The sequence below is a fragment of the Fonsecaea monophora genome, assembly GCF_001642475.1.
Source record: "Fonsecaea monophora strain CBS 269.37 chromosome Unknown Scaff64, whole genome shotgun sequence".
Lineage (NCBI taxonomy): Eukaryota > Fungi > Ascomycota > Eurotiomycetes > Chaetothyriales > Herpotrichiellaceae > Fonsecaea > Fonsecaea monophora.
Window position 1 is genome coordinate 15,443 of NW_019173995.1, and position 27,296 is coordinate 42,738.

The 27,296-nt window shown below is 51.7% G+C and overlaps 10 protein-coding genes across 10 annotated transcripts; 6 read left to right on the top strand and 4 right to left on the bottom strand.

Annotated features, from left to right (window-relative positions):
• Window positions 1-514: 514 nt before the first annotated feature.
• AYO21_07855 (hypothetical protein) lies at window positions 515-3,337 on the top strand (the record flags this gene model as incomplete). Its single annotated transcript, XM_022657808.1, has 1 exon — window positions 515-3,337. One exon carries the CDS (start codon window positions 515-517, stop codon window positions 3,335-3,337), a length of 2,823 nt encoding a protein of 940 aa, XP_022509835.1.
• Window positions 3,338-4,094: 757 nt separating this feature from the next.
• Window positions 4,095-6,023, bottom strand: AYO21_07856 (hypothetical protein; the record flags this gene model as incomplete). Its single annotated transcript, XM_022657809.1, has 2 exons — window positions 4,095-5,574; window positions 5,629-6,023. The coding sequence occupies 2 exons, from the start codon at window positions 6,021-6,023 to the stop codon at window positions 4,095-4,097; spliced, it is 1,875 nt and encodes a 624-aa protein (XP_022509836.1).
• A 512-nt stretch (window positions 6,024-6,535) lies between these two features.
• AYO21_07857 (hypothetical protein) lies at window positions 6,536-7,512 on the top strand (the record flags this gene model as incomplete). The annotated part of the gene is made up of 2 exons (XM_022657810.1): window positions 6,536-6,688; window positions 6,742-7,512. The coding sequence occupies 2 exons, from the start codon at window positions 6,536-6,538 to the stop codon at window positions 7,510-7,512; spliced, it is 924 nt and encodes a 307-aa protein (XP_022509837.1).
• A 31-nt stretch (window positions 7,513-7,543) lies between these two features.
• AYO21_07858 (hypothetical protein) lies at window positions 7,544-8,686 on the bottom strand (the record flags this gene model as incomplete). Its single annotated transcript, XM_022657811.1, has 1 exon — window positions 7,544-8,686. The coding sequence occupies one exon, from the start codon at window positions 8,684-8,686 to the stop codon at window positions 7,544-7,546; it is 1,143 nt and encodes a 380-aa protein (XP_022509838.1).
• Window positions 8,687-10,204: 1,518 nt separating this feature from the next.
• AYO21_07859 (hypothetical protein) lies at window positions 10,205-11,617 on the bottom strand (the record flags this gene model as incomplete). The annotated part of the gene is made up of 2 exons (XM_022657812.1): window positions 10,205-11,351; window positions 11,412-11,617. 2 exons carry the CDS (start codon window positions 11,615-11,617, stop codon window positions 10,205-10,207), a joined length of 1,353 nt encoding a protein of 450 aa, XP_022509839.1.
• Window positions 11,618-15,340: 3,723 nt separating this feature from the next.
• On the top strand, window positions 15,341-15,914 carry AYO21_07860 (hypothetical protein; the record flags this gene model as incomplete). Its single annotated transcript, XM_022657813.1, has 4 exons — window positions 15,341-15,424; window positions 15,505-15,596; window positions 15,656-15,732; window positions 15,790-15,914. The coding sequence occupies 4 exons, from the start codon at window positions 15,341-15,343 to the stop codon at window positions 15,912-15,914; spliced, it is 378 nt and encodes a 125-aa protein (XP_022509840.1).
• Window positions 15,915-17,314: 1,400 nt separating this feature from the next.
• AYO21_07861 (hypothetical protein) lies at window positions 17,315-18,094 on the top strand (the record flags this gene model as incomplete). The annotated part of the gene is made up of 1 exon (XM_022657814.1): window positions 17,315-18,094. The coding sequence occupies one exon, from the start codon at window positions 17,315-17,317 to the stop codon at window positions 18,092-18,094; it is 780 nt and encodes a 259-aa protein (XP_022509841.1).
• A 1,568-nt stretch (window positions 18,095-19,662) lies between these two features.
• AYO21_07862 (hypothetical protein) lies at window positions 19,663-20,472 on the top strand (the record flags this gene model as incomplete). The annotated part of the gene is made up of 2 exons (XM_022657815.1): window positions 19,663-19,866; window positions 19,918-20,472. 2 exons carry the CDS (start codon window positions 19,663-19,665, stop codon window positions 20,470-20,472), a joined length of 759 nt encoding a protein of 252 aa, XP_022509842.1.
• A 2,380-nt stretch (window positions 20,473-22,852) lies between these two features.
• On the bottom strand, window positions 22,853-24,415 carry AYO21_07863 (hypothetical protein; the record flags this gene model as incomplete). Its single annotated transcript, XM_022657816.1, has 4 exons — window positions 22,853-23,139; window positions 23,203-23,943; window positions 24,138-24,324; window positions 24,386-24,415. 4 exons carry the CDS (start codon window positions 24,413-24,415, stop codon window positions 22,853-22,855), a joined length of 1,245 nt encoding a protein of 414 aa, XP_022509843.1.
• A 311-nt stretch (window positions 24,416-24,726) lies between these two features.
• Window positions 24,727-25,722, top strand: AYO21_07864 (hypothetical protein; the record flags this gene model as incomplete). Its single annotated transcript, XM_022657817.1, has 2 exons — window positions 24,727-25,573; window positions 25,631-25,722. The coding sequence occupies 2 exons, from the start codon at window positions 24,727-24,729 to the stop codon at window positions 25,720-25,722; spliced, it is 939 nt and encodes a 312-aa protein (XP_022509844.1).
• Window positions 25,723-27,296: the final 1,574 nt, after the last annotated feature.

Here is a 27,296-nt window from a genome sequence, read left to right on the forward strand (position 1 = left end):
TGTACGAGGTATTGGTGAGTGTTGCATCGCGTCTGGCGGCGTCGCCGAGTCTATTGTGGATTGGTGTGCGCCGGATGTACGTTGCCGACAATCCGCTGCTCAGTCTGTGTCCAAAACCCTGCGTGCGGATCGCCTTATCCCTTTCATCCTCTTTCAACCGTCTCCACAAAGGTTAGACTTGACTCTCTCACAGATTCGCGATATTCTGGGCCATGTATCCAAAGGCATGAGGAGTGAAAGAACCGCGGCGATGGCTAGACTCGTGAGCGTGCATTGAGGGGGCTTGGACGCGACACGACCGACTTGACACCACTGCGCGAGGGAGAAACTGCTGTCTGTCCTGTTCTGTTAATCAGGTTCACAAAAGGCCATTTAGGGGGGCGTGTTGGCAATTATTACAGAAGTTTGACAGGCCTTGAATGGTTGTGTGGTCTTTTTGTTCTGAGTGCAAAGTGAAGTCTGAAGGTTTTGAGAAACTGCGCACGGCCAGCGTGACTGCAGCTTCTTTCTCATCATGGATCCCAACTTCCACTATCCCAACAACTCGGCCAACCACAACCTTGGCCAGGGCTACTTTTACGATACCAACCACAACCTCCCGCAGTCTCCCTACCACGTCAATCCCTTGTCTCAACGTCCTCAGCACCCACAATATTCTGGCCATTCTCAGCAGCCTCAACATCACCGCCCTCACCAGTCGCAAGCACACCCTCAGGCACAGCCTTACTATCTATCATCTCATCCCCAAACTCTCGCCCAGAACCACCCCCAGAACTATCAAAATCGAGCATACCCTCAATCCTATCAGCCTCCATTGCAACAGCTTCAACAGCCAATCTATCAACAACCTGTCCAGCTTCACCCACAGCCACAAAATCAGCTTGATGCTGGCACAGTTGTAATCCCGATGCCTCGACCCCGCTATCAGCCTGCGACTGTGCAATCACAACGAGGCCATCAACCTTCACAGCTTGATTCCGACATCATCGAGGCACCGCCTCCTCGCCGTCCTATTCACTCCTCTCCGCCACAAGCACAGTACGGCCAGCAAACCCCTAGAGCCAGCCAGCAGGCCAGACCTCAAGTACCGAAGCCAGTCACTGCCCATAAGAACACCCCGAAAAGCTCCCAACGACCTCAACATGCGGCACAGCTACCTCAACAACATCTAGGAAAAGACTCTCGATCCGCCGTTGGTGACATTCAACACCCCACCCCTGTTACTCCCTCGTATTCGAAGAAAGAGGAGAGGCAGGTAGCATCCACGAGTAGTTCAAATACCCCAAAGATGCCTAGACAGAACCAGTCTCGTGTCCTGAAAGCTGTGGAGGTCAACGCAACATCAAGGCAGCCTGCCGTAAAGTCGCCGGGCCACCGCGATCTTCCCATCGACGTCGATGAGCTGGAACCGGATTACCCCTCCCTCCTATGCGTCCTTGCCGACGACTACCTCGAAGCGGCGCGTAAGCTGCCTGCTCCGACCGAAGAGTATTACACTCTCATCGCCACCACGCTCGGTTGTCTTGAATCAGTGCTAGCCAATTTCAAAGTACCTCCTCTGAGGGAGGCACAGGTCTCTTTACGCTACGCCCAAATTCTGTACGCGGAAACGGAAAACTACGATGAGGCAGAGACTATCTTGGCAAAGGCCATAGAGCTGTGCGAGCGACACAAGTTTATTGATCTAAAGTATGAGATGCAGCTCCTCCTGTCCAAGGTACTTTACGAATCGAAACCCAAAGCCGCTCTGCGAGATATCCAGAGAATGATCGATGACATCGAAGCCTATAGCCATACAGTTTGGCTGTATATCTTTCGTTTTCAACACGCAATGTTTTCGTTGGCTTCCAGTGCCCCCGGTGAGATTCACGGCGCTGTCGTCCAGTTGCAGAAGATTAGGCGCTTGGCTCATGAAAATTCTGACGATGCCGTCTTTGCATTTGCTGCTGCTCTTGAAGCTCTTCTGCACCTATCTGGCTCGAGTCAAGAAGCCGTGACAGCGAGTCAAACGGCGCTGGCACAGGCTCAAAGTTCGCAATTGAATACAGATGTCCAAGGGATTCCACAGCTCACCATACTGATGAAATTCATCGACCTTGCCTGCAGCATCCGAGGAGCCAACATTGGCCAAATTGCGGAAAAGCTCGCGGTTATGCTAGACATTCTGAGGCGGTCGGTGAGCGATGCAAATTGGAGAGAGGATGGTTTGATCTATGTTCCGGTTGGAACAAAGGCTGTAGCTGGTATGCAACTCCATGGAAATGGGAATCTCATCAAGAAAAATGGAAAGTACCATATCCCCTTTTCGTGGCTGGGAAAAAAGGAAACAATGGCCTTGGGCAATTTGTTCTCGGCAGCGAGTTCAGCTTACAAGAATGGATCTGATGGAGGCAAGGCCGAGAAATATGCGGACAGCGGCCTTTCTGTTCTTAAGGCTCTAGGAATGCCCTCCCTCAAGGCAGGATACCGAGAGTCCAGAAGACAGTTGATATCTCGACGGCTTGCGGAAGCTGAGTTCTCGTTGCTTCTCGTCTTCTTACAGTGCTCGAAAGGACTTTGGCACGAGGCAAACCATACCCTAGACAAAGTCCATGTGATCTCACAGGAGTTGGGCAACGCTTTTCCGGTTAACATGAAGTCCTGCCTGCTGTATCTCCGGGGAGCCGTGCTGCAGGGGACCGGAGATTTGGCTGGGGCGCTTCAGGTCTATCAATCTCTTTCCGACACTGACACTCGGAACAAATCACCCTCGGGAGGATCCAGATGCTCGAACCAGATATCAAATTCTTACCATGCAGAGTCCGATATAACTCGCCAATTCTCCATCCTCGCGATGATGAACTCCACCTTGATCATCCGCAATCCAGCCCATCCACAAAATAAGCGCCTGTCATCTTTGATCAAGGATCTGGACACCGCGGTTCAGAAGTGCGGAAATCCATACATCAAGTCGCATTACGCTCTCGTCGAAGCCATTCTGTCCACAAACCAGACCGCAAAGAAGAACTCTCTGGGTCGCTCGATGGCCGAAAGCAAAGCAATTGGTAACGCGCAGACTACGGCATTGATCCTCGTCTACATGCAAGACCAGATGTACAAGGGCTCGACGGACGACCAAGCCTTGAAATGCGCCAGGGCCGCCAGCAATCAAACAGGGAGATGGGGCCAGCCCATGTGGATGCACGTTGCGACCGCCTTGGAGGCCCAGGCACTGGACTTTCAGGGCCGGGTTGTCGAGGCAAAAGAGAAGATGGCTGCAGCAGAGGTTGGCTGGCAGATGTTGCCGAATGGCATCAAGGGTATTGCGGATGAGGGCACAGCCGGCCCTCCAGAATAGTGAATGGGCGCGAACTTGGTCGACCTCTGCTGTACATTCTGGGGTCTGGGATATAGCACGGCAGAAGCGACGTGACTTTTTTTTTTTCAAACACAGTGCTTGAGTGGGTGGGTGGTACACGGGATGGCTGAACTCGTCTTCATACAGCAAGGAGCTAGGACAAGGACTAAAAAGGAGGGAAACTGTCGACATCTGGGAGTTTTGATGAAACTGAAACTTGATGGACTTTAAAAGGCTAGTTTTGCACATGATTTCAACACCCGAGCACCCACCGTGGTAAGCCGTGTTAATTAATGTGAGGTAGTTCTCTGCCATTTCATTTCTCTTCCTGTGTCTGATCCTCCATGTCGAGGTCGACGACGACGACATTCGGCAATTGTCTGTCCGGGGCAGATCGAGGTTTCAGCTCAGTCATGCGCGAGCTCTCCTCGAAGTTGTGTACCCGAACAAACCATCCAGCAAGCAAATAAGCAAGCGAACAAACAAACAAACAAGCGTTGCGTTTGCTCTCTCGATTTAGCCCATGAATGGTACCACGACCCAGCATTGCACAAGAAGCCAGCTGATCCATTCGCGCATCCGTTAAAGCACGAGGAGTGTTGTTCTTGTTTGCGATCGTTGTTGTTGGACCCTCCGTAAACAAACCGGGTGGTGCTGTAGAAAGACATCGGTGGCATCAGCCAGATAGCAAAGAATCGTCACACATCGACTCATTCCATCCTCATATTTCGCGTCAAACCCTAGGTGAATACCTTCGTCAAGCGTCAATACTCTCTGGAGTAGGCGGGGTGTTTCCCAACGACTCAGACCCTATTGCTTCTTTTGGGCCTTTCTTCTTGCGGTGGCGCTGGCGCTGGCCTTTACCTTTGCCTTTGCCTTTGCCTTCTTCCGGGCTCGCTTTTTGGCCTGGCGTCTCCTGTATGCTTTCGCCGACGTTGCTGGCCTCTCCACGGCCTCTGAGAATGTCAGCCCAGACACTCTCGTCGATGGGTGACTCACTTCGTCGATCGTCCCGGATTTTAACGCCAGGGTTGCTGGCACTGGTGCTAGCAATCGCAGGGCCAGTGGCTGGGTCTGTACCTTGGTTAGGATTCTGGTTGAGATTCAGGCTGCGACTGATTTCCTTCTCGAGTCTATCTAGACCGGAAAGGACCTCGGCGTCGGACAGGAGAGTCGGTTCTGCAGTGTGAAGTCGTTGCGATACTGAAGAGTCACCCTCACCACCGCTCGGCTCCGGAGACCCGACACTAGGTGTGGGAGATAGCCCACGGTCTGGGGCACCTTGAAGAGCCTTTTGATCTACTGTCTCGTCGACCACACCAGGTGCTTGTCGCTTGCCTGTCTGCCATTCTCGAATCATTCTGGATACATCGACCTGCCATTTGAGTTCTTCCAATTTCTGCTGGATAGAATAGACGATTTGTTCTTGTTCCCGCTGCCAGTTGAACAGCGCTGGACCGCCTTCTCTGGGCGCGTTGTTGAGGAACTCGGGAATCTGCAACAGATTGTGGGGTTGTGCCAGGCCTTTCAGCTGGCTATCGTCAACGAGGACAGTATTACTCTGATCCCACTTCCGTCCGGTTCCTGCTTTCTTTCTGATTTTCTTGTCTTCCCAGATGGGTTCGAGCTTCTTGTACACCTGCACTTTAGTGTCGTACTGTTCTCTGCTGAGGCCCAGCTTATCTCGAGCCCAAACACCAGCCATTGCACCCCGTTGAGTTGGATGAAAGAACTGACTTACCATGGCTGCACAATTCTCAGGCTTCGCCGACGAGTACACCATGACAACATGGTTCTGGAATAGGTAGTCCAACAACTTGGGAACACCAGGTCGCACAATGATGTGCTTAGGACGATGGTGCTGAGGTCTAACAAGGAGTGTGCCGTTGAGGTCGAGAATGACTAGCAGCTTTTGTGGTGTTTCTCTCAGCACGGGCGGTAATGCTGCTTGTCTCTTGTACTCTTCGGTGGCTGTCGGGGCGGGAGGAGGCTTGACATCGGGGATCCATAGCCTGCGCTGCTGAGCTCTGGAAATCGGGGTACTCCCAGCCTGTCCTCGTCTACCCGCAGTCTCAGCAGACGACGCAGGTGCGCGTGCGGCTGGAGTGCTGTAAGGAGCAATCTGCGCTGGCCGTCTCTCTCGGAACTGGTATCGAGATGATGTTTGTGGCCGTGGTACCCCAAATATGTTTTGAGCGTGCTGGACGATATACCTCTCGCGTGTGCCATTCGACACTCTGTTTGACTTGTCAACTCGATATGTAGGATATCGAGCATAGTTATGGACTGACCTTAAAGGTTGATACGGCCTATAGTAAGACGGTAGTTCTTGGGGGGTCTGAGCCGCAAACGCGCCAGTATTGAGTCCTGCTGAGGCGGCAGGGTGTGTCTCGTGCTGGGCGCGGCCAAAGTAGTCATGGTAGGAGGACTGGAAATTGGTGGCAGTCTGCGAATTCGACTCGTCGTTTCTGTACGGTCTCCACGAATCCGCTGCGTTGTATGTGTCAATTCTGTACTGGAGATAACACTGAAAGTAGTCACCTTGACGGATCTGTGCGTTTCGATCTGGCCTGTAGGAATCATATGCGCCTACATTCCGTGGCTGGAACTCTTGGGGCATGGCGACCGGCGCCGCAGGCAGTCGGTTGTCATTCGGCTGATATCGATCACCTCGAGTCCTACCCATGTTGGGCAATTCTATTGTATGCAAGGATAGTGACGGAGGATGTAGAGAGGGTCGGAAGAGGTGAGGGATGTGCGGCCACTGGAAGAAGAGTTAGTGGGCGGCGAAAGTGAAATGGGTGTTTGGGTCAGGCAGACTCTTGAATGCGGACTGCGATAGAGGGCAACCTCTATGCGCAACGCCAGACTGCGCGCACCTCGAATATGTCGAGGGAGAGCCTAGTAGCGGGGGGAGTGAGCCGCAGTTGTAGCTGATAGTGTCTGTATTTGTTTCTTTGAAAGACAGGCAGAGAGACGCTGGAGACTAAAAGTTCTGACTGATAATACTATTAGCGCAATTGGCATGGGCATTCCATTTTGCGTATGGCGTAGTCGTCAACTTTATCTAGCTTTTAAGGTTGCCGATCCACTTGATGCCTGTAACACACGCATTTCAAAATAAAAAGTTCCATGCTGGGCGCGGGGTCCGCAGTTTGATCGATCATTGCAACCGGTGCTCTACTCCCAACAGTTTCAATGGCCTCGGGGCGACTCCTAGAAGGTCCCATTCGATTGAGACATGAAGATGAAGAAGATTATGAGCTGGAGCCTTCCGACGCGAATTTAAACAGCCAAACGCAGTCGGAGAGTGACATCTCAGAGGAAAGCAACTCGGAGTCTGACAACGAGGTAAATCAATCTACCAGCCGCCGGAGTCCTTCTCCTGTGCTGACAACGTCTAGGATAACGCTCTGTCATCTGGAATTGAACCTGACGAAGAAGACTCCTTGGGAAATATCAGCTTCGGCGCTTTGGCGAAAGCCCAGGAAACGTTCGCTCCCAAATCCCGGAAACGAAAGCTCGCGGATAGCTTGGAAGAGCCCGCATCAGACAAGGCCAAAGTGAACAGAGAAGAATCTTTCGATACGCGCAAAAGAGCCAAGGAAGCACGGATTGATGCACCCAAGAGAAGTTCAAAACATGCGCCCGCAGTTGAGTCGGCGCGGAAGCCGGTCTCGCGGAAGAGAATCATATTCGAGCCACCCCCTTCCCTGAAAGCGCGAGACCCGCGCTTCGATCCCACAGTCATGTCCGCAAATCGAGACAGGAACGCCACGGAGAAGGCAAACCGTAACTATTCTTTTCTGACCAAATACCAAGCCGACGAGGTTCTGCAGCTCAAGGCCCAAATCAAAAAGGCCAAAGACCCCGAGGTTGTTGCCGACTTGAAGCGACAAGTCATGTCCTTGGAGTCAAAGATCCGCAGTTCAGAAGCCCATCAGCGTGAAAAGGAGATCCTGAAAAGGCATAAAGAAAAAGAAAAGGAAGCGCTTCGGACTGGACAGAAATCCAAACCTTACTACTTGAAGGAGGCCGACGTTAGAAGACTCGCTAAGGAGGAGAGACTGCAAAGTCTGGGCAAGAAAGTCCGGGATAAGGCAGAGAAGAGGCGACGGAAGAGAGAGAAGGCCAAAGAAGCACGAGATATGCCCAGGGCAAGGCGTGAACGATAGCAATCACGAGATGCAATTGTACCGTGGATGACTATGGTTTCATCTCCATATCTACGACCAACTTTCCGCCCACGCCCCGGTGATAATCCTCGACCAGCTCGTTCAACTTTTCCAGCGGATACGTCCTGATCTTTGCTCTCACGCCGTTCTTGGCCGCGAAGTCGACCATGGCCTGCAGCTGTCGGTTCCTCCCAGTCAGGACGCCCACCAGCTTTATGTGTCGAAACACGAGATCGCCAGGCTTGAATCTCCACCCGTCTTTGGGGAAACTCACGCAGACACAGGTACCGTGGTGCTTCAAGATGCCCATACCAAAGTCAAAGGCGGCCTGGGATTCAGGGAGGACGATGGACGAGTCGCACCCCTTCTCGCCCTCGAGCCCCTTTTCAGCCTCGCCAAAAATGCGCTTCTTCGCATCATCCACCGATTCCTTCAATGCGTCTACCACCGTGACCCTCTTGCCGTCCTCTCCTAGTCCCTCAATCACATCCTTTAACATGCCCATTGCAGGTGTGGTGTCGACTGCGACAACATTCCATCCCAGCTTCGCCGCAAATTGCACCCCCAGATGACCCAATCCACCACCCGCCCCGAGAATCGCCACAGATTTGCCTTGTCCACTGCCCTTTGCACCGGTAGTATCCACACCCGCGGCCTCAAGGGAATTCCAAACCGTGACTCCCGCACACATCAGTGGGGCTATGTCGACTGCTCGCATGCCGCCAGCCTCAGGGACGCGGGCAACCTGCCGGACATCTACAAGACACCATTCCTGGAAACCACCGTCTTTAGTCATTCCCAGATTGCCGGCCCGTGTACACCAAACACCATATCCTTTCATGTCCCCACCATTCTCCGTACACTCCTTGCACTGGCCGCACGGGTTGAACGCCCTCCCAGGCACGCCGACCAAACTTCCGACCTTTAGTCCTTTCGCCTCGGCTACCTTCTGCGCGTCGGCGCCGATCTGCTCGATGACGCCGGCAAATTCGTGAGAGCCGATGCGCGGCAGGTCTTGCTGCATGGCACCGGACACGAAAACCGCATCCGTGTGGCAGTACGAGGCTGCCTTAACGTGGACGAGGATCTCATGTCCCTTGGGCGGAGGCGGTGCGGGGTGGTCGGTCTTGAAGGTATAGGGAGTATTGAAACGTTCTAGCACTTGAGCGCGCATTGTGGACGGGATTCTTCGGTTGAGGGGATTATTACTGGTGTGTTTGGTGTCGCCGCTGCTGTGTGTATGAAGAGTTCTGACAAACCCAACTCGAAAGGTCGCAACCTCACTCGCGCAGCTGCGTCTCGTGAGTCGAGGTTCAACGGAGCTTTGCGTGCGGCAATTCTCTTTCGAACTCGCGGTTGACGATGGCAGGTGCTGTAACGGTGACGATAAAGCTGATGCCCGCGAAGATGACGGCGTCCTCCTTGGGCCTGTCGTCCGTCGGAGGAGGAATTGAAACAGGTCTGTCGTTACTCTTGCCGGACCGTGCCCTCTCAGCATTCAAAAAGCGGCCTTTTTTTTGATTTCTTTTTAGATCTCCCTCTCCTTTTCGGTTATATGCTCCAAAAAAAAAAAATACCCCCGCGACGGAGAAGTTTCTCCGAGATATTGGATATCTTTCCGTTGCGTAGTATCCGGGTAGATGCGAACAAAGACCTCCTTGTCTTCCGTTCCCCGTCTTCCGTCAGCAGTCAATCGATTGATATACAGTACCTCGTACTTCTAATCGACTTTCGAAGAAGAGATAAGTAAGAGTGAGGTAGGAGGAAGTGCGGGAAAAAAGAACGAAACTTGAAGGAAACTATTCTTGTTTCCAAAAGAGAATAAAACACAGCGAGAGAACTTAGGAGGACCTCAACAAGGGATCCAGCACAGACTCGGACTCGGACTTTGGATATTTGAACAAAAAAAAAGGGTATCAGAAAAGGGAGGGGAAAGGAAGGGCATTGAGAGGTAAGGTCTGAATGAGGGTTTGCCATGTTGGAGAAAAGGACTGTTCAGCCTCGTCCGTGGGTGGCGGGGTTGAGGCTTTTCTCCAATTCCGAGTTGGGGAAGGCGAAGGAGCAAACCGCGAGACTGCCAAACTGTGTCAGGCTCTATACAATCTCAATCTGAAGTTCACTTTCCTTTTTGCCTGTCCAACAAAATGTCGCATCGATATAGGAGCCATCCAGATAAAAAGAAAGTTGACCCCGACAAAGGGAATGCTCTTCAGCTTTGGCACCGATCAAGGTGACTAAATTTCCCATTTTCCAAGCCTAGCGAATCTGTGCACTACCAAATTCGTCCTCCTTTCCCACCCATCAATCCCGAACGTAATCACAAAATGCATCATCATCAACCCTGTCCTTGGTATCTGGGAGACCTTTGGCGCCCACCACATCCTCCTTAAATCAGCCGTCCCACCCGATTCGTTGTGTCCTGAAGTCGGTAATTGGTATTAAGCAATAGTCCCAGTCCAGCCAGTCCTTGTTCATCATTACGCAGTTGTCCCCATTTGCGAGTTCATCAGCCAAAAAGAACACCTCGATCCCCAAAAGGCGGTTCAAATCCCACAGAGCTCAACAGATCATAGATCCGAGAGAGCAAAAGCCAGTTGTCTCATTACGCCGTAAAGCGCCGTCGCCCAAGAAGAGCTGGGAATACGTTTTCAGTATCCAAAAGGACATGAAAGCGACGAGCTGTGGTTACAACTCAGGAGTGGAACAAGTCCCAGGCTCTCGAGCACAGGCTCAAGAACTCCTCCTTCTTTGCTCTCTGGGTAGCCGGGCTGTCCCTTCCCTCCCCAAAAGGTCCGTTGTAACGAATTCGATCGGGGCCTGGACCGAGCGGGGGACTGCTGCCATCTTCATACTCGTTGCGACTTCTCCTCCTGCTTGTGGATTGCATGCTGGGTTGGTATTTGTGCGGAGTCAGACTGTCTTTATGCCCAACGCGAGGTGAAGGAGGTGTAGGGGGTTGGTGACCACCATAGTGAACGATTTTCGGCAGCAGCTCCTCCCGGCCCCCGGTCAACTCATGCACTGCTTCTTCCGCCGATCGATACTCTCTTGGGCGGTCGAAATTATGTGATTGATGCTGAGACGCCGGGTGAGCTGTTTGCGGAGCGAATCCTGGCGATGGCAGGGGAAGACCGTGGCTTTGAGACGAAGTTGAGCTTGCGTGAAGGAAAGGCGGTCGACTAGCGCCCGGATGCAGTTCGTTAGCCCCAAAGACATCGGCAATAGGAGGCAACCGGTTCGTTGTCTGCATAGCAGGCACGTGATGAATATGTGAGTTTTGCGCCAGGTTGGGTGTTTGGTTGTTGATCTGCCTCGACATAGGAGGGGGATCATGTCGACCGGTGAAGGTCTGATTCAACGGCGCGGATTGTATGACCCTTTCGTTGGCAAATCGTTCGGCGGGAGGGGGGACAATCGATAAACCTGGTGGGGGTCTCTTCTTCGAACCATTTACGGTGCTCTTGCTCGAGGTTGGGCCAGCTCCTTCACCAGGCTTTCCAGACTCGGGCGCATCGCCTCGAGCGGATTTAAGGAGTCTTGCCTGGATGATTGATCGTTGTTGGTCCCGGACTGAAATGCTGCGTTCAAGCTGTTCCCGCATGGCAGGATCTTGGGTCTGAAAGCCAGGCGACAAACAGGCTAAACCGACGTCATGCATCACCAGGCCGTCTCTTGCAGTCAGTGGTGTTGCAGAAGGCCGCGAGTTCAAGCCGGTGGAGATCGAGGTATTTGTATTCAAATCCAACTTCTTTGGACGGTGACGAGTGCTCGCCTGCAGCGAGGGAGATGTTGGTGGCTCTTTCTTGACAATGATCTTGGGATTTCCGTTGCTCCTACTGCTGGGTCGGAGGACAATCAGCTATCGTTTAGCAGGAAATAGGAGCGTCGATACAACTTACGACCTAGGGGACCTTTTCCCATCCGAAGGTGTCCTTTCACTTGAATTCATGCCACCACTCATTTCCGAGGTCATGGCCATATCTGAATTTCTGTCCTTAGGGGTCGAGTTACTCGAAGGAGCTAATGGTGGATATGCTCTTGGGCTTGGATTTCGGTCAAGGGGTGGGAGCGCAGCCATTATTGCTGGAGCTACAGCTGTCGACATGGTGAGGTCGGCCGTCAGAAACCGGGGTGCAGAGGGGCTGCTGAGGACTCGAGTCGCACAGGTAGCCCTTGACAAAACAGCAGTGAACAATCCAGCTCTTTCTCCCAGTGATAAAAGACTTGTAGGTTCAAGCTTCCCGCCGATAGTCGATTGTAAAGGCGTCGGAGGCGGCCCCCAAAAAAGAATAATTGGACGCTAAACGAATGGCTTCGCCAGCAAGCAGCGCGAGATGGATGGCGGCGATTTGCCAGCAAGTCGAGCACAACCTTGCGAGTAGCGAGCGACCGTGGTAGCGACAAAAAAAATCGAAAGGCGACTTGAGGTGTTTTGTGAGAGGCGGAATAGTAGAGAACGGGATGAGCAAGCAACGAGCGGCTAAGGTCGTGTAGAAAACAGACCTCGCGGATGCAGGTGACGGATGGATAGGGAAGGGGGGAAAAGGAAAGGATACGAGCACAAGTGCAATTGGGAAAAATGGAAATGGGAAAAGGCGGGCGGCGCAGGGAGGGGAAGGGAGGGCAGGGAAGGGAGCAAATGGAACGCGCAGGAGGGCCCCAAGGAGCCCCAAGGACACCCGCAAACGAGAGACACGACACCGGTCGAGTGTCGCGAGTCTCGTTGGGTTCACACTAGGGATTCAGAATTGGGAACTGGAACAGATGAGATCCAAGCCCCTAGCCTCGACTGGTGTTAGGCCCACCCGCCTGAGCCAGGAACAACGTCGAGAAGTGGTCCTGGGTGGGCTTCGGTGGCACTGGGGTCCTAAGAACAAACTGTCAGAGCTTCTCTTCCGGCCTGCCATGTGTCTGCGCAGATTGTGGCCGTTAAGCCGAGTCTGGGCTAGCGATGAATAACCAGAAGTTTCATGGGCGCCACCTTGAGGGCCTCTCCAGGGGGGGCGTGCATCTGACACGCAGCACCAGAAGCTCCAGCAGCACCCACAAACACCCAAAAGTTCGAGCTGGAGTTATGCCGAGCCTGGTTCACCCCCCTTCGACTCCCAGCATCTGCGGCGTGATGGCATTACCACTATGACTCGATCCCCCATTCTGGTGCCATCCATGGCTCGATCCCAACCGGTTCATGTTTCGGACTTCGCTAGTTTGTCCTCTAGTCAGCCAACACACGCGGGAACCTCTCGGATGCGACAACTAAGCGACCTCATTCGGCCCAGAGTCTAAGCTTAAAGGCTTGCCTCGCGCTCCTGGGGCTCTTGACTTTGCCCACCCTGCGGCAAATCGTGTTTCATATGCCGAAGCTTTGCGTCAATATTATTGTCATGGGCATTTGTGGGCTTTGATGGTCTCGAGCCGTTTTACTCCTCGCACTTGGTCCTGACACCAACGGGTTACAGCCCTCCCCACAGAACTCACCTTTGGATCGTGGACGTGGTCCATCTCAGCACTGTGCTGCGAATGCTACCCCGACCCTGCTTTATCGGTGTCACATATTAGTCGCAAAAGAGGAGGAATTCGAGTGCACAAAATGAACCTGGTTGGGAGCGACCCGGAAGTTCGGATTCGTACGGGCAGCACTAGGTCTAACATCAGCCTCTGACGAATGCATGTCACACGTTGCAATCGGTTCCAGGTTCCTAGCAAGGAATCGCACTATCGCCCAGCTCGGTGGAATGAGATGCAGCTTACCGCCCGCCAAAACATACCCTAGACCTCGTTTGTTGGGGACTATTCGGCATTGCTAGGTACCAAGTAGAGGCATCCCAAATGTTCTACCTAGCTTCCAAGGCCGAAGCGAAGGTTACTCACTCATGCACTGCATTTTCCAGATGCATTGATACGCACGAGAGCCTAGCAGCAACAACAGAAGTTTCCATGCCCGTTGACTCAACGGCTGCAATGCTTGACCAAAACCTGCAACATCCAGAATGGGCACAGGGTACTCCATATTACCATGATTAATTTTACCAGAAACAGTACACCACGCGGAGAAGGCGCTCTACCCTTATGTGCCTAGACACTCTCTAGGTGAATCACAAGTGGATGGTGAAACGCTTCTAGCGGCCGATCGTGCTGCGGCAGCCTTCAACTGCTGGGGCAGCTGAACAACGAAAAACAGCCTCTCGATGATCCTGCGAGTAATCATGGTGCCCCTCAAAAATTGGATGGCACTGGTTAAAACATGGCCTGCGAGCCCTTGCACGTCTTTCAGCACTGTCGCAAGAAAAGAAGTCCTCGTGATCATTGTCCTACGTGACTTGTGTCAAAATCTTCACATCTTCCGAGTTCCAGCCATTTTATGATTGGATGCCTTTTCTTCCGCAAGAGGCCTCACATCTCGCTAGTTTCAGGCGTTGGTATTGCAATTCCAACTACGCCTACCTGAAGCCACGAGGTAGCCCAATCGTGGCGCCCAGATGAGCGAGTGACGAGATGCCTTGAAACGCCCGCACGAGGCTAACCAGGCAGCCAGGCAGTCTATGTCTGGAGTGTGAGTACATATGGGGGTACTTTGACGGCCAGGCTGCCTCATCATCGTCCGACTTCAGGTTCAGGGACTGTTACTCGAGACTAAGAGTCTGTTCTTGACACAACCGTCATATCGCGCCTCTTATGCCGACACAGGAGTGGACTTTGTAGCGCTTTCCGCGCGTATCGCGTGGCACAAGCACGGAAGAAGTCTTCGCAACCACCACGGATTCGGTGCTTTCGATAAGAGATTCTCGTTGTCCCACCTTTGATCGCTAGTTCGCTGACGCCATTCTCTTGACACCAACCAATTTTGATTTTCTATTATTATTACTTGCATGTACGACAAGCATTAGCAAGTACCTACCTAGTAGTACTCCGTGGTAGGAGATCTATCCACCTTGCTTTCATCATACCTCGGCACTTCATCTCTAGCTACACTATGGATGTACATCAAATGTCTGGAGAGCAACCAGTACGAGCAAAACATGGCCACAAAAGGTTTCCATCAGATCACGACATGCAGCACGTTCTGCAATAGTTCACTCTCTGAAAAGAAGCCAACACAACCAAGAACGTCTTGTCAAGGTCTGACTGGGCGAAGAATACAAGCATGACGACCCATTTTCGAGACTTGTATCTTGATATGGAGAACCACCTCGCCTCGACGTTGTGCTACCCTTTCAGCATACGCAGAGTCGGTATTATGGGAGCTTCTCATAGTCTCTTTGGGACTCCCCCGTGATAAATGCCGATGCATCAGTTTTTCGTTGTATGTTAGCGAATGCATGACTGAGGGTGTTTCGCCCTGGCTCTAGTCGTGCAAACTCGCACAGCACCTCCGGGAAGAAAAGGGTGTCTTTACCACATGGCCTCCGTTTGATTCTTGAGAAATGCACAACATCGCTCCTTCGAGAAAGGGAAAGCCTGCATAGAATCCGAGTCACAACACCCAAGCTATTCCTCGTATTTATGGTGTGAATAGACGGCAAGTGAGTGAAATCTTTGCCCATAACAGCACATACTAGATCATAAAATCAGGAGACACAGGAGGTCTATCGCGAGGAAGTGAACTCGACAAGATGATGCAGAATATACTGTTGTACTTTGGTGCTCAGTACTCAGTTCCGCTTGACCTATTCCTAATTAGGCGAGTCGCCTCTGGTGTCTTGGCATCAAGAACCCGTTCCCGAGAACCTTGAAGATTTTATATCAATTGTCGCATCTGTTTCTGGTCCGCCAACGTCCATTCATCGCCATCTGTTCGAGAAACATATTGACTACAACATATCTCAAGATGTCCGAGGTTTCAGAAGGCGACGTAAACGATCCCGAATATATTGAGGATTTGCTGTTGCGCGGGGCGAAGAAGCTGATCGTGGTAAGTTTCTGGGAGCGGCGGGATTTGGATACAACAAAAAAAGTCTTTGATCTACGGTTCTGATGCCTCTTGTGCTGCAGCTTCCGGGCGCATCTTCGCATGCAGCATCATTCCAATTCGAAAAAGAAGACCACACGATGGGCAATGCTCTGCGGTATTTTGTTAACAAGAAGTATGGCTCCGTGAACGATGGAGTTTTTTTGGAGTAGATCATGGGACTGACTTTTGCAGCCCCGATGTCGAGTTCTGTGGCTATACAATCCCACACCCTTCCGAGACGAAAATGAACATTAGGATACAGACTTGGGGTGAGTGGCTTCTCGTGGTTCTCGTCTCAATCACCGCCCAATGCTGACCCAGACCAGAGGATACCGAGACAACCGCTGTCGACGCACTCAGGAAGGGTTTGTTAGATATGATTGCTGCTTGCGAAGTAGTATCAAAGAAATTCTCAGAAGCGCGAGACGAATTCAATGCTTCAAATTCATGACCAGGTATCAAGAACGGTCGGGTGTTGAGGGAAATGGATTTGCATTGGAAAGGCGCTCGGAGTGTCGGTAGATTTTGGAGGGTCTTCTCTTTCTAGCTATGTACAATTGCTCCAGCGTTGCTGCGAACGGGAATCTGCCTTAGTTACGGCCCTAAAGAGAAGCAAGAGTTAGCCAGCAGGAACAGTGCTGATAGGTGTGCGGCATTGCTTGATGCATACCTCAAGAAAACCCTGGATGAAGTTCTTCGGCAGTTTCGCATTCTCATCTTCATCCACCCTAAAGTACTTCATGACGTGTGAGTACTGCTTCCAGTAATTCAACATTTCCTGCGGTGAACACCCATCTCGTCAGTGTCTGCATGCCACCTTCAGACCATCTTTGTGTAATATTGAACCCACCTGAAATTCTGCATGACTCTGTTGGAGTAGGACGTCGACTGCCTGTACGTTGTTGACATATCTGTGCTTTTCGAACTCTTCTCTGACTTTCGTACGGATTCTGGAGACCGGCATATTGAGGGAGTAGAGCTGTTGGATCTCAGGTCCCTTGAATTCCAAAACTCTCAGTCAGCCACCCTTATCCCCCCCAAGCGTAACGAGGTCCGGTATTATGTTCGCGTACCGCTCTCAGCCATTCTCGATAGGACTTCAGGACTCGCCGTCGTGCATCTGACCAATTGATTGCTGTCATCCGGTCAGTGAATTCCCACCCGTAAGAAGACTGGATTCCGAGGATCGTGACACCTACAAGAACGTGACCGTTGGGCCAGATATGTGGGATTTATGACCATCTTGGAGCTCTCAACTCTCACATATGAGGTCCACAGAGAGAAGGTGAAGTTCCGGGGTACTGCAAGGTCCAAGTCGCGGTTCAAGTGTGGTGAATCCAGCTTCGAGCTCGGGGTGCGGCAGCGTCACCTTCCGCTTGTGTTTGCTCCGCAGAATCTCGATGTCGGCAACAATCGGACCTAAGCCTGTTATGGAAAAGACTAATCTACATTCAGCAAGTATTTATTGCTGCTCTTGTTTAGCATCTATTGACCCCTAATGAAATGCGAGGACGAGTATATTTATTGGTTCCGAAACTTCGAGGTGCTCTCAGAGGTACGAGTGTTGATTCAATTGCTCAGACAAGCTCTTAAGCTTGTCAATTAACAGGAGCTGAAAGTATTGACCATCTAGTGCGGGCCACCGATAATCGCATCAGGGTTCACTAGCGCGGGTCTGAGGCCTTGGGATTACCAAAGGACGAGACCTGATTGATTGCATGGCGGCTGCGAAAGACAACAGCCAAAAGCAGCGACAACAGAACCCCGTGTTGGGCAAGTCTGACAAGACGGATTTACTTTTTCTTTCTCGACCTGTCTTTCACGAAACAGCAATCGTCGAGACAGGTCAAAATGGGGTCAATAGAACGAATCATGCCGTTATCACTACCGCGCCGAACTCACACACTCTCGCGCATCACCAACGAGACCAAGATCCAGGTGTCGCTCTCGCTAGATGGAGGCCCACTCCTCGCATACGAAGCCTCCCAGCATTTCCCTTCGGCGATATCACCAGCTCAGAAACAGGCACATCCCGACGTCCTGTTTCCTCTGCCCACATCGCACCATGCGACACAGATAACGCCCACTCAGCAGATAGCCATATCCACGGGCATTGGATTTCTGGACCACATGCTGCACGCACTGGCGAAGCATGGAGGTTGGTCCCTCGCCATCCGGGCAAGTGGTGATCTGATCATCGACGACCACCACACGGCAGAGGACGTCTTTTTGGCGGTCGGATCAGCGTTCAATGCCGCACTGGGGAAACGGACTTCTCTCGTCCGCTTTGGTCGCGGTGACGCCCCCCTCGACGAAGCCTTGTCGTGGGCGGTCATCGACCTTTCCAACCGACCGTACAGTGTGATAGATTTTGGATTCACCCGCGAGAAGATCGGCGATTTGAGCACAGAGATGATCACGCATGGTCTCGAGAGTTTTGCACAGGCTGCCAGTGTCACCTTGCATGTAAAGTGTGTTTACGGAAGCAATAACCATCACAGGGCGGAAAGCGCTTTCAAGGCGCTGGCAGTGGCTTGCAGACAGGCTTGCGAGAGGAGAGCTGAGGGCGCGGTGGGTAGCGGAGATGTGACGAGTACAAAAGGCGTGCTTGGATCGAGTGTGACAGGCTAGAATCAAAAACCCAATGGACAGAGCGAGTTTATTTCTGGTATTTGTCTGCTCTTTCAACCCACTATGGCGCAAACACGAGTCGAGCGGCAATCCCGCTGACCAAAACAAATTCGCATGCTGCTTTGTAGCACCTTTTTCATACAGACGCCAAACCCAGCCAAACACAGGATGTTGCGACACAATCTCCGCCGAGTTGGGTTGACCCCGTATGCCTGTCCTGTAAGACCCGGATAGCAAAACACCAAACAATACCAAGATCTTTGTGAATCATAAAGTCATGCCAGCTCAATGCATTCGCTCAACCCAATCCACCCCAAGCGCCTCGAATCCTTCTCGCTAATTGGATATCCTTCTGCATGATCGTAACCCGCTTCGCATGGATGGCGCACAGATTTGTGTCTTCGAAGAGATGCACAAGGAATGCCTCGCTCGCTTCTTGCAGGGCCTGAATTGCTTGACTTTGCCACCGAAGATCTTGCGCAGCGTGGTACGGAAGGATAGAAAGGGCGACTTCTCGGACGAGACGAGCGAAAGGCAGTTTAAGGATTAAGAGGTCGGTGGATTGCTGATATCTTCGGATTTCTCTGAGTGCGAGTGTTCCAGGTCGATATCTTCGGGGTCGTCGTACGGGTATGGGATCGCCAGCTGTCGAATGTTGTCAGCATTTGGGTGTTGTGTGGGTTTATATATATATATATTGATGGGAATGTCTTGGAACTTACGTTGCGCGCGGAGCCGCTTGCCTGATGTTGTTCTAGGTGACGGGTTCACTCGTTGAGCCTGTCCTCTTTTGGGGGTAAGAGGTCCTGAGCGTCGCCGGATGCTTTTTGTCTGAGCCATGTATACAACGTCGTGGGTGGTCGACTTGGGACTGAGTCAAAAGTAAGGGAAACCAATAGAGGGCGCGGGATCTCGTGACTGGACGCGCGAGTATCAGCTGGTTCTGGAAGTCGACAGAGATGGCTGCATGGACTCCGAAGTCAATGGTTGCTGGCGGGCCGTAATAGTCTAGAGTAACTGGGTGAGGCTCAACAGATCAGATGCGTGCGCGGGCATATGAAGGTCGCGTCTACAGACATCATTCTCCGCGCGTTACGAAAGACCCACCACCCACAACTCGGTACAAGTCGGCATCGGGCCCGCTTTACTGAACGGTCGCTTCACCTGCCTAATACGATGACTTCATTCCTCGCCGTTCCTTTCTTCGGAGCCATGCGCGCCGCAGTTGCTGTGGTTCGACATCATTCCATTCCATACATCCCGCCAGCCCCCAAAGTAAAGCCTGCTCGAACCTCGCCATCCTATGTTCTTCATGATGATGTCTCATTCCCACTGAGAAGAGGCCACCTAAACACCTAACCTCTCTCTACCGCTACATGAACCTTTCCTTTCCTATACTATCTCCAACTCCGCCAGCAGATCACTTGTACCATGACTACTCGGACCTACGTTCCCCGATCTTGACTCAGTCCGTACTATCGCCTATCTACACCATCGTCCAGAGTCCCGAATTCCTCTCAGACTTTTCTCGCACCATCCTCCCATTTTTTGACCTGATACCTTGGATAATGGCCGCGATACTTGGGGGTGGGGGTGAAGATGGCCTCGGCCAACTGGGGCAGTTTCCCCTCGAACAGTGGTTTTTTGAGATGCCGCCTTGCACCCGGTACTGGACGACGGCAACGGTTATTACATCTATATTGTTGCAGTGCAAAGTCATCACGCCATTTCAGTTGTTTTATTCATGGCGTGCCGTCTACTATAAGTCGCAGGTGGGTGCATATGTCTATAACGGCCAAGCGTGCATTTGCTAACGTTCCCAGTATTGGCGACTGTTAACTACGTTCATATACTTTGGTCCGCCGTCACTGGACCTAGCCTTCCATGTGTTCTTCCTTCAGCGATATTCTCGACTGCTAGAACAAGGCTCTGGGGCCTCACCAGCTGTCTTCTCTTGGCTGCTGTTATACGCATGCACGTCGCTGCTAGCCTTGAGCTCACTTACTACATCCATCCCATTCCTGGGCTCGGCGCTATCCAGCACTCTTGTATACATCTGGTCACGACGTAACCCCGACACTCGACTGAGTTTTCTCGGCGTTCTTGTCTTCACCGCCCCTTATCTCCCGTGGGTTCTAATGGCCTTCCACATGTTTATGCATGGAAGCATTCCCAAGGACGAGATACTCGGTGTGATCGTGGGCCATGTCTATTACTTCTTCGCGGATGTTTGGCCTGGTTTGCATGAGGGCCAACGACCGTTGGACCCTCCTGATTTCTGGGTCCGCTTATGGGAGGGTCGACGCGACGAAACTGGTGTGCGAAACATTGACGGTGACGTGGCAGCTGCAGCAACTCGGCCGGGCGAAGTACGGTGATAACAAGCTGGACCCTGGATTTGAACAACAACCGTCGAATTTCTCAACCTGTTGCGACCGGGATTGATAACACCAATAGAACCTGGCTGTGGATTACACATAGGTACAGCAAAACAGAATAGACCTGTCATTACTCAACACTCGAAATTCATCTGGATATGAATATCAACTTATTATTCACGTGGATTTGTATCTGAAATGCCTTCACTGTAGCCCGCCCACAGAAGTCAAAATGGGTGGCACGCCAGAGACCAGCACTTCCTAGCGTTGCTCTTCATCTTCAGGGATACTCCAATTGATCTTCGACAGCTGGATGAGAGAGCAAATAATTTGTGCGTCGTTCATGTGCGCGCATACTCTGCTCTACAATACGAAATCAAGATTACGGAGAACAAATACCTCAGAACCTTAAGCAAGGAGCAGCTCAACCTCTGTGGAGAGCTAGATACCTGGTGAGAGAGACTCGGCTCTTTCGAGGTACGTTGGAGAACTATACTTCTCGGGGCCATTGCAACCAGTCAAGTCCTTGGCAACTCGGATTGATGGACAGGGTTGTTGGACAGCATATTCCAAGAGATCAGGACACTTCACTAGGAAAAGAGCGTGACATTGATCCTACCTACACCGCTCGCTTGATTCGGCGAGGCTGCAACTTCGACCTCTGGCAGATCAACCCCGAAGCCTCAAAGATTAGACTGAATGATCAAGTCGATTTGTCTGATCAACGATTGTACGACACGGTCTACTGCTGCGCTCTGCGTTTGATCACTGGGCAAAAGTTCTACAGCCAGTGATGCATGATTGATGTACTTGGAACCAAAGTTTCGCAGACTCTGCGCGATTTGCCACAATAGCAAACGAGAAATATTAAGAGCTGAGTGGCTATCCACGTCTTTGGAATCGAACTTTGCAACAATATGTGGCCCACATGCTGAGAAGGGCATATAAACGGTTCCATCAAAACACCCCAGAGTCGGACGGATCCTTGCAATATCAAAGCTTGATCTTTCTGGTCACGGCGAGTTTCCATCGGATCTACTTTGTACCACGCTTTCTTTCTTTGACACAAGATGCGAACGTATTTGTTGAGAGACGTCTTCTTGAAAATCTCCGCTGGGTTGATCTCTACACCGGGCGAGTGCCTATAAACATGAGCTCTGCCGTTGACCAATCTACAATACTTTCTTCCCTCTTTCCGAGATATCTCTTTCTCTATCTTTTGCCTTATACTGTCCTTGAACCCTCCGGTTCTCTCCTTTTGTCTCTCACTTGGACCATCCTCCGTCATCTCGCTCTGCGCTTGAGCCCCCTGTCGCAGTGCCCTGTGCCTTGCCTTGACTCCACCTATCTATTCTTATCCTTTTTATACATTGAAACCATCCGAACCCTCACCCTGAACCTCGTCCCGTATTCTAACCGCCAACAAATTTTGATCAGCACGTCACTGTTGATCAGAAATAAACAGATTCCTATTTCACCAGGCCCTATTTTCACATTTTGTGTGTGTGACCTTGCACTTCGCACACGAGACCACCAATTTTTTGTTCTTGTTCCAAAAAGGAGAAGAAAAAAAACTTGTGTCGATCTATGGCCTTTACACTACCGCCACTGATGCGAGGAAACATGACAAAACTTTTTCATCATTCGCTCTTTTTTGTTTTTGGCCTTGCCGCAAAGCATTGGAGAAGAAGTTTTACTGTCGTGTCTCGGTGCCTCTTTGGGAGGAGGAGGTAGGAGGAGGTATGAGGGAGAAGAGGGAGATTATTTGCCTGTTTATTCGTTTGGCTGGCTGGTGGCGTCCTGACCTTGGTTCTGTTCACCTACCATGCCAGCATACCACTATCACAAGGGCTCGTGGATCGTTGATACTACCTCGTGAGATACAATACACACATCCCGCACATGGACAGATGGCCATTCTGTAGGAGAGGGGGTGTCTGGCATTCCGGCGCCTGGAGCCGAAATACTCGAGCTACCAACATCGCTTCGAACCGAGACGCTCTTTATTGTATGTACTGTAGGATGTGTGGGAAACCTGTGGGTCTGGTGGCCACAGAATCACAAGTGCAATGGTACTCTGGAGGAACTGCTCAGTTCGTATTCCTTTGTCTGCTCTATGGGGTCTGTGGATGGCAAGCAAAGAGTGAATATGAGACGCGGCGGGTCTGTCTATCTGCCTTGCTACTGTCGGAACTGAAGAAACACGAATCCACTCGTCAATCGTGCATCATGTTTCTAAACCGAAAGTTGGTCTTCCTTGCCTGTCATACTATCATGCACAACATCCACTTGTCATCCGAACTGTCATTGTTGGTATCATCATCACATCCGCTCAACCAGAAGCAACGTCTTGCAACGGCGAGAATGTCGACGCATTGCTTTACTTGAAGACCTTGCCGTCAGCCCACTCGTACGTCTTGCCATTGACCTCAATTGGCTTGTCCCAAGACCATTGGTCCTCGACGAATGCCTTGTCTTCGGGCTTGCTGGGATCAAGCTTGGTGAACTCGTAGCTCTCCCAATCTGGGGCGACGTCAAATGCGGGTAGAGCTTCGTCACCACGGACCAGGAAAGCGCCCTGGATGACCGAATCGTTGGCCTTTCCGTACACGGAGGCAGCGCCAAAGAGGTATTTGCGGGACGCTTCAAGGCGATTGAAGAATCCACCTGGTTCAACACTTAGCTGAATGTTTCACCGTGAAAGCGGTGGCATGAAGGGGGACGACTTACCAATGAGGTTTGATGACATGAAAGTCAGTGTCAACTCGTCGTTGTACTTGTAATCAATCTTCCACAACGAATACTCCTCTGGTTTGTAGTGCTCCCAGAACCAAGGCAATGCCACTGAACGAGTATCCTCATTGGAATACTTTCTCTTCCAGTCATCGAGAATCAAGGTCGGCTTCGGTAGTGCCTCGAGAGGATGCTTGGCTTTGACCTCTGGTTTGGCCTCCTCTTCCTCCTCTGGTTCCTCCTTGGCGGGTTTCTTCTCGGCCTTCTCCGGTGCAGGAGCCTTAGCAGGCTTTGCTTCCTTCTTGGGTGGGGTATACTTCACGGCCTCTTCGACCAAGATTGGCTCGGGAATGATGGCCTTCCAGATGGGTTGGTTTGTAATGGTCTCAAACCAACGTGTGGTGTTGGGATTCTCTGCACGCCATTCCTTGTCGAGGACATATTGGAAACCGCGGGACATTTGCGAGGTCACATACAGGTCAGCAAGAGTGATACGCTCTCCGACCAGGAAGGTGTGAATGAGGAAGTGTTGTTCAAGAGCATTGATAGCATCAGAAGCAGCTTTCTTGTGGTCATCAACCGACTTCTTGTTGTAGGGAACCTTGCCAATCAAAGGGCTAAACCACCCAGAAAGGTTGGGGAGGATTTCGCTGTTGGAGAAGGACATCCATCGCACAATGGAAGCATAGTCTTGCTTGGTTTTCCCAAGGAGAGTGGTCTTGTCGTTCTGCGAGGCGACTGCGATCAATTGTCAGCGGAACTCCTGCATGTCCAGTTCGCCAAGGGGTACCAAATAAGGGCTAGGAAACAAAGCCTCTCAGAGTTCAATGTAGTCAACAAGGAATATTCAGACAGGGATAACTGAATATGATAATATGGCTCATCTTTGAAGGCAGGAAATGACAAACATGGAACTGCGGGGCTAGACTCACAATAGATGGCAATGGCAATAGACTCAGTCAAGACGAAGCCATTGGAGCCAACAAAGGTCGGGATTCGTGACAGAGGGTTCAGCTTGCGATATTCAGGATCCGTGACGGGGGTCCTGGTCTCGACGAGTTCGATGTCAAGGTTGTTCTCCTTTGCGACCGCCAAAAGGGCAGTGCTGCGGGCGTTTTCCTACAGGAGTGAAGTCAGTAACGCTTGGCTCTCTGTAAATGTCCATCTGCGTAGGGCTTACCTTGAAGCCGTAGAGCTTGCCGAACGACATGTTGAATCTGGGTACGAACGTCACTCGGGGAAGAAGAATGGAATAGAGGTAGTAGAGTTGTCGTGAGGCAAGCGAAATTCAAGTCACAAACAAATTTTTGAGGTCAGTCATAAGTTCCCGCTTTTTGCAGCGCAGGCTCCTAAAAAGGCTTGGCGGAATGTGTGCCCGATCTCCAAGCTCCAACCTCACCAAACTTCTTCACTCACGAAGTGCCATTGGGTTTGCGCTGGATTTTTCCAGGCAATCAATCTGCAAGCCATGATCTGTCAGAGTCTTCTTCTCAGCAGGTGATGAAACACCTCCCTCTGAACATGGCGCGACCCTCAGCGCGGGCCTTCCCGTCCACCATCTCGTTCATCTGTCGCCAATGTCGACTCCATGACAAAATCCAATTGACAGCTCATCGTCAATGGATCCAGCCTCTCGGAAGATACCAGGGCTTCTCTACGACAACACATTCTGCCGCAGAGGTTCAGATCCGTGCTGCGCCCGAGATAGACATTGACGACTCTACATCTCTTCCTGCTCGAATCCTTCCACGATCTCCCTCCTATTTCACAGCCTCTCCGGTCTTCAACGATCACCTTTTACTGTTACAATCACTCGTCAAGAAACACGCATCGCTACCAACAGCTCCTCCAGACCAGATACTGCGGCCTGCTTGGCTGAAGCTAAATCAATACCGAAGCTCAACAGGCGAACAGGTGGCTGCTTCAAAATATTCAAAAGTGCTGGTTCTCTTGACTCGGTTGAACAAGATTCATCCCAGATATTGTCCCAAGGAAGTGAAGCAAATCCTGACGCGATTCCGACGTCCCGGCTCCGAAGAGATACAGAAGGCAAAGCCTGGCAAGATCGACGAGTATGGCAGGTCTATCGGTATAGGACGAAGGAAAGAGTCCTCTGCGAAGGTGTATCTGGTGGAAGGTACTGGAGACGTAATGGTCAATGGACGCAGCATCGTACAAGCATTCCCACGACCTCACGACCGAGAGAGCGCACTGTGGGCGTTGAAGATCACACAAAGAATGGACAAGTACAACGTTTTTGCATTGGTATCTGGTGGAGGGATTACCGGTCAGGCCGAGTCCCTCACATTGGCTCTTGCCAAGGCTCTGCTGGTACACGAACCAGCACTGAAGCCAGCTCTGCGACGAGGTAAGCGAAGTTTTCTCCCAGCTTGTGTTCACTCGCAGTCTCTAATTCTTAATCCAGCCGGCTGTGTTACTTCGGACCCGAGACGCGTCGAACGCAAGAAGCCAGGTCGACTCAAGGCACGGAAGAAGCCCGCTTGGGTCAAACGGTGAGGAGTCGGGACGCGCCAGTGGTACTTCAGTGGTACTTTCTTGTACATCATTGTATCAAGTGCTCCGTGTACATTGGGTGTTCATGCCAGATCTTGTGCAACCAGACCACGATCCTCTCGGGTACAGATCGCAAGAGGGGGTGGCCTCCAATCTATGGTCATTACTACGGTTTCAACCTGGGGCAGAGGTCTTCTGGTTCGTGGCTCCAAGGAGGAGTAACATGTAATTTGGCACTTGGATTTTCACCGTCTGGCACAATGGCTCGACATGCTCCGTGGCGGAATTCGGTGCCAAACCACTGGATTGGCATTGTTAAGACCTTGTCAGCCCTGTAGGCAGAGTAACACACATGCAGACACGACTTCGTGCAGACAGATTGTGCATTGGTTGACGCGGCCGGCATTGATCATGGCGGTCCTCACGTGCCTCAGCCTTGATTCCCGATACATGAGCCCATCCTGATCGATGCATTTTCCTTCTCTTCTGATCCCCGGCGTGTCGCGTCGCACCAATTCTGGTTCCATTTACGCTGGTTGCCCTTTTGATTCTGACTGCACCAATCTCACGATTACCAAGAGGGTCTGTCGACAGTCTCAACGGTCCTGCAAGCGAGCTGTCAGATGCCCAGCGACTCGACCGTGATATATCCTGCAGGCTGCAGCCGACACCGTTGTGGTGATCCCTTAAGCGAGATTCCGGCAGATCCCTTTGCAAGACTTCGGCCTGATGGAAGAGTGACTTGCACATGTCGAGTCACTAACACTATTCTGAGCCTAGCTTCGCGCCCTGCACGCTGCACGCAACTTCGCAAAATAGAACGAATGGTTTGCATCCTGGCCCAGTGGAGCCGTTGCTGGGGACTTGGGAGGCTCGTTGCCCCGAGGCTGCATCGGAACTCGTCTTCCAGAAAAGAGGTAGGACCTGTTTTTGACCTGAAACGCATGTGCCAAAATCTGACGGGTACATACCTAGAGGGGCAGTATTCGAACCCTCACCATAAGCACCACGGGGATTCCGCCGAGTGGCCGCCAGCAATAATTGAAGGCTCGCATTCACAAATGAGACTTCGCCGCTCTAGCTTTCCAAGTCCAAACCGACGGGAAAATGACCATAACGAGCCTCGCTCAACCCGCGTCGCTACAGCTCGCGTCATGATACTGGACCAACTGTTTGTGGTCGAAGTGCGGTACATGTCAACAAGGACCGAGCCACAGCGAACATGAAACGAAGCGCTGAAACGCGCCCTCTAAGCCACACGCTAAACGGAGTCTCCAAGATGATCCCAGCCCCGGTGCGGCTCGGAAATATACCATCAGTCAACCCCGCAAGAGCAAAATGAAGATACCCATCGGCGTTTATGACCACCGCCATGCCTTGAACCCGTTTAGACCGTGCTCGGCAGTAAGAGCCACAAGTCGGAATGAGTTCAATCTTAGGAATTCCATTTAGAAAAGTACGATGTTCCTGTCGGGTTGCGGAGATCTTCAGGAACCTAAGCCACCCAGGGAACCGGGTGTGAAACACATGCATGCTGCAGGACTCCTTGTTCCCACTCGACCGCTGTCACACGGGTA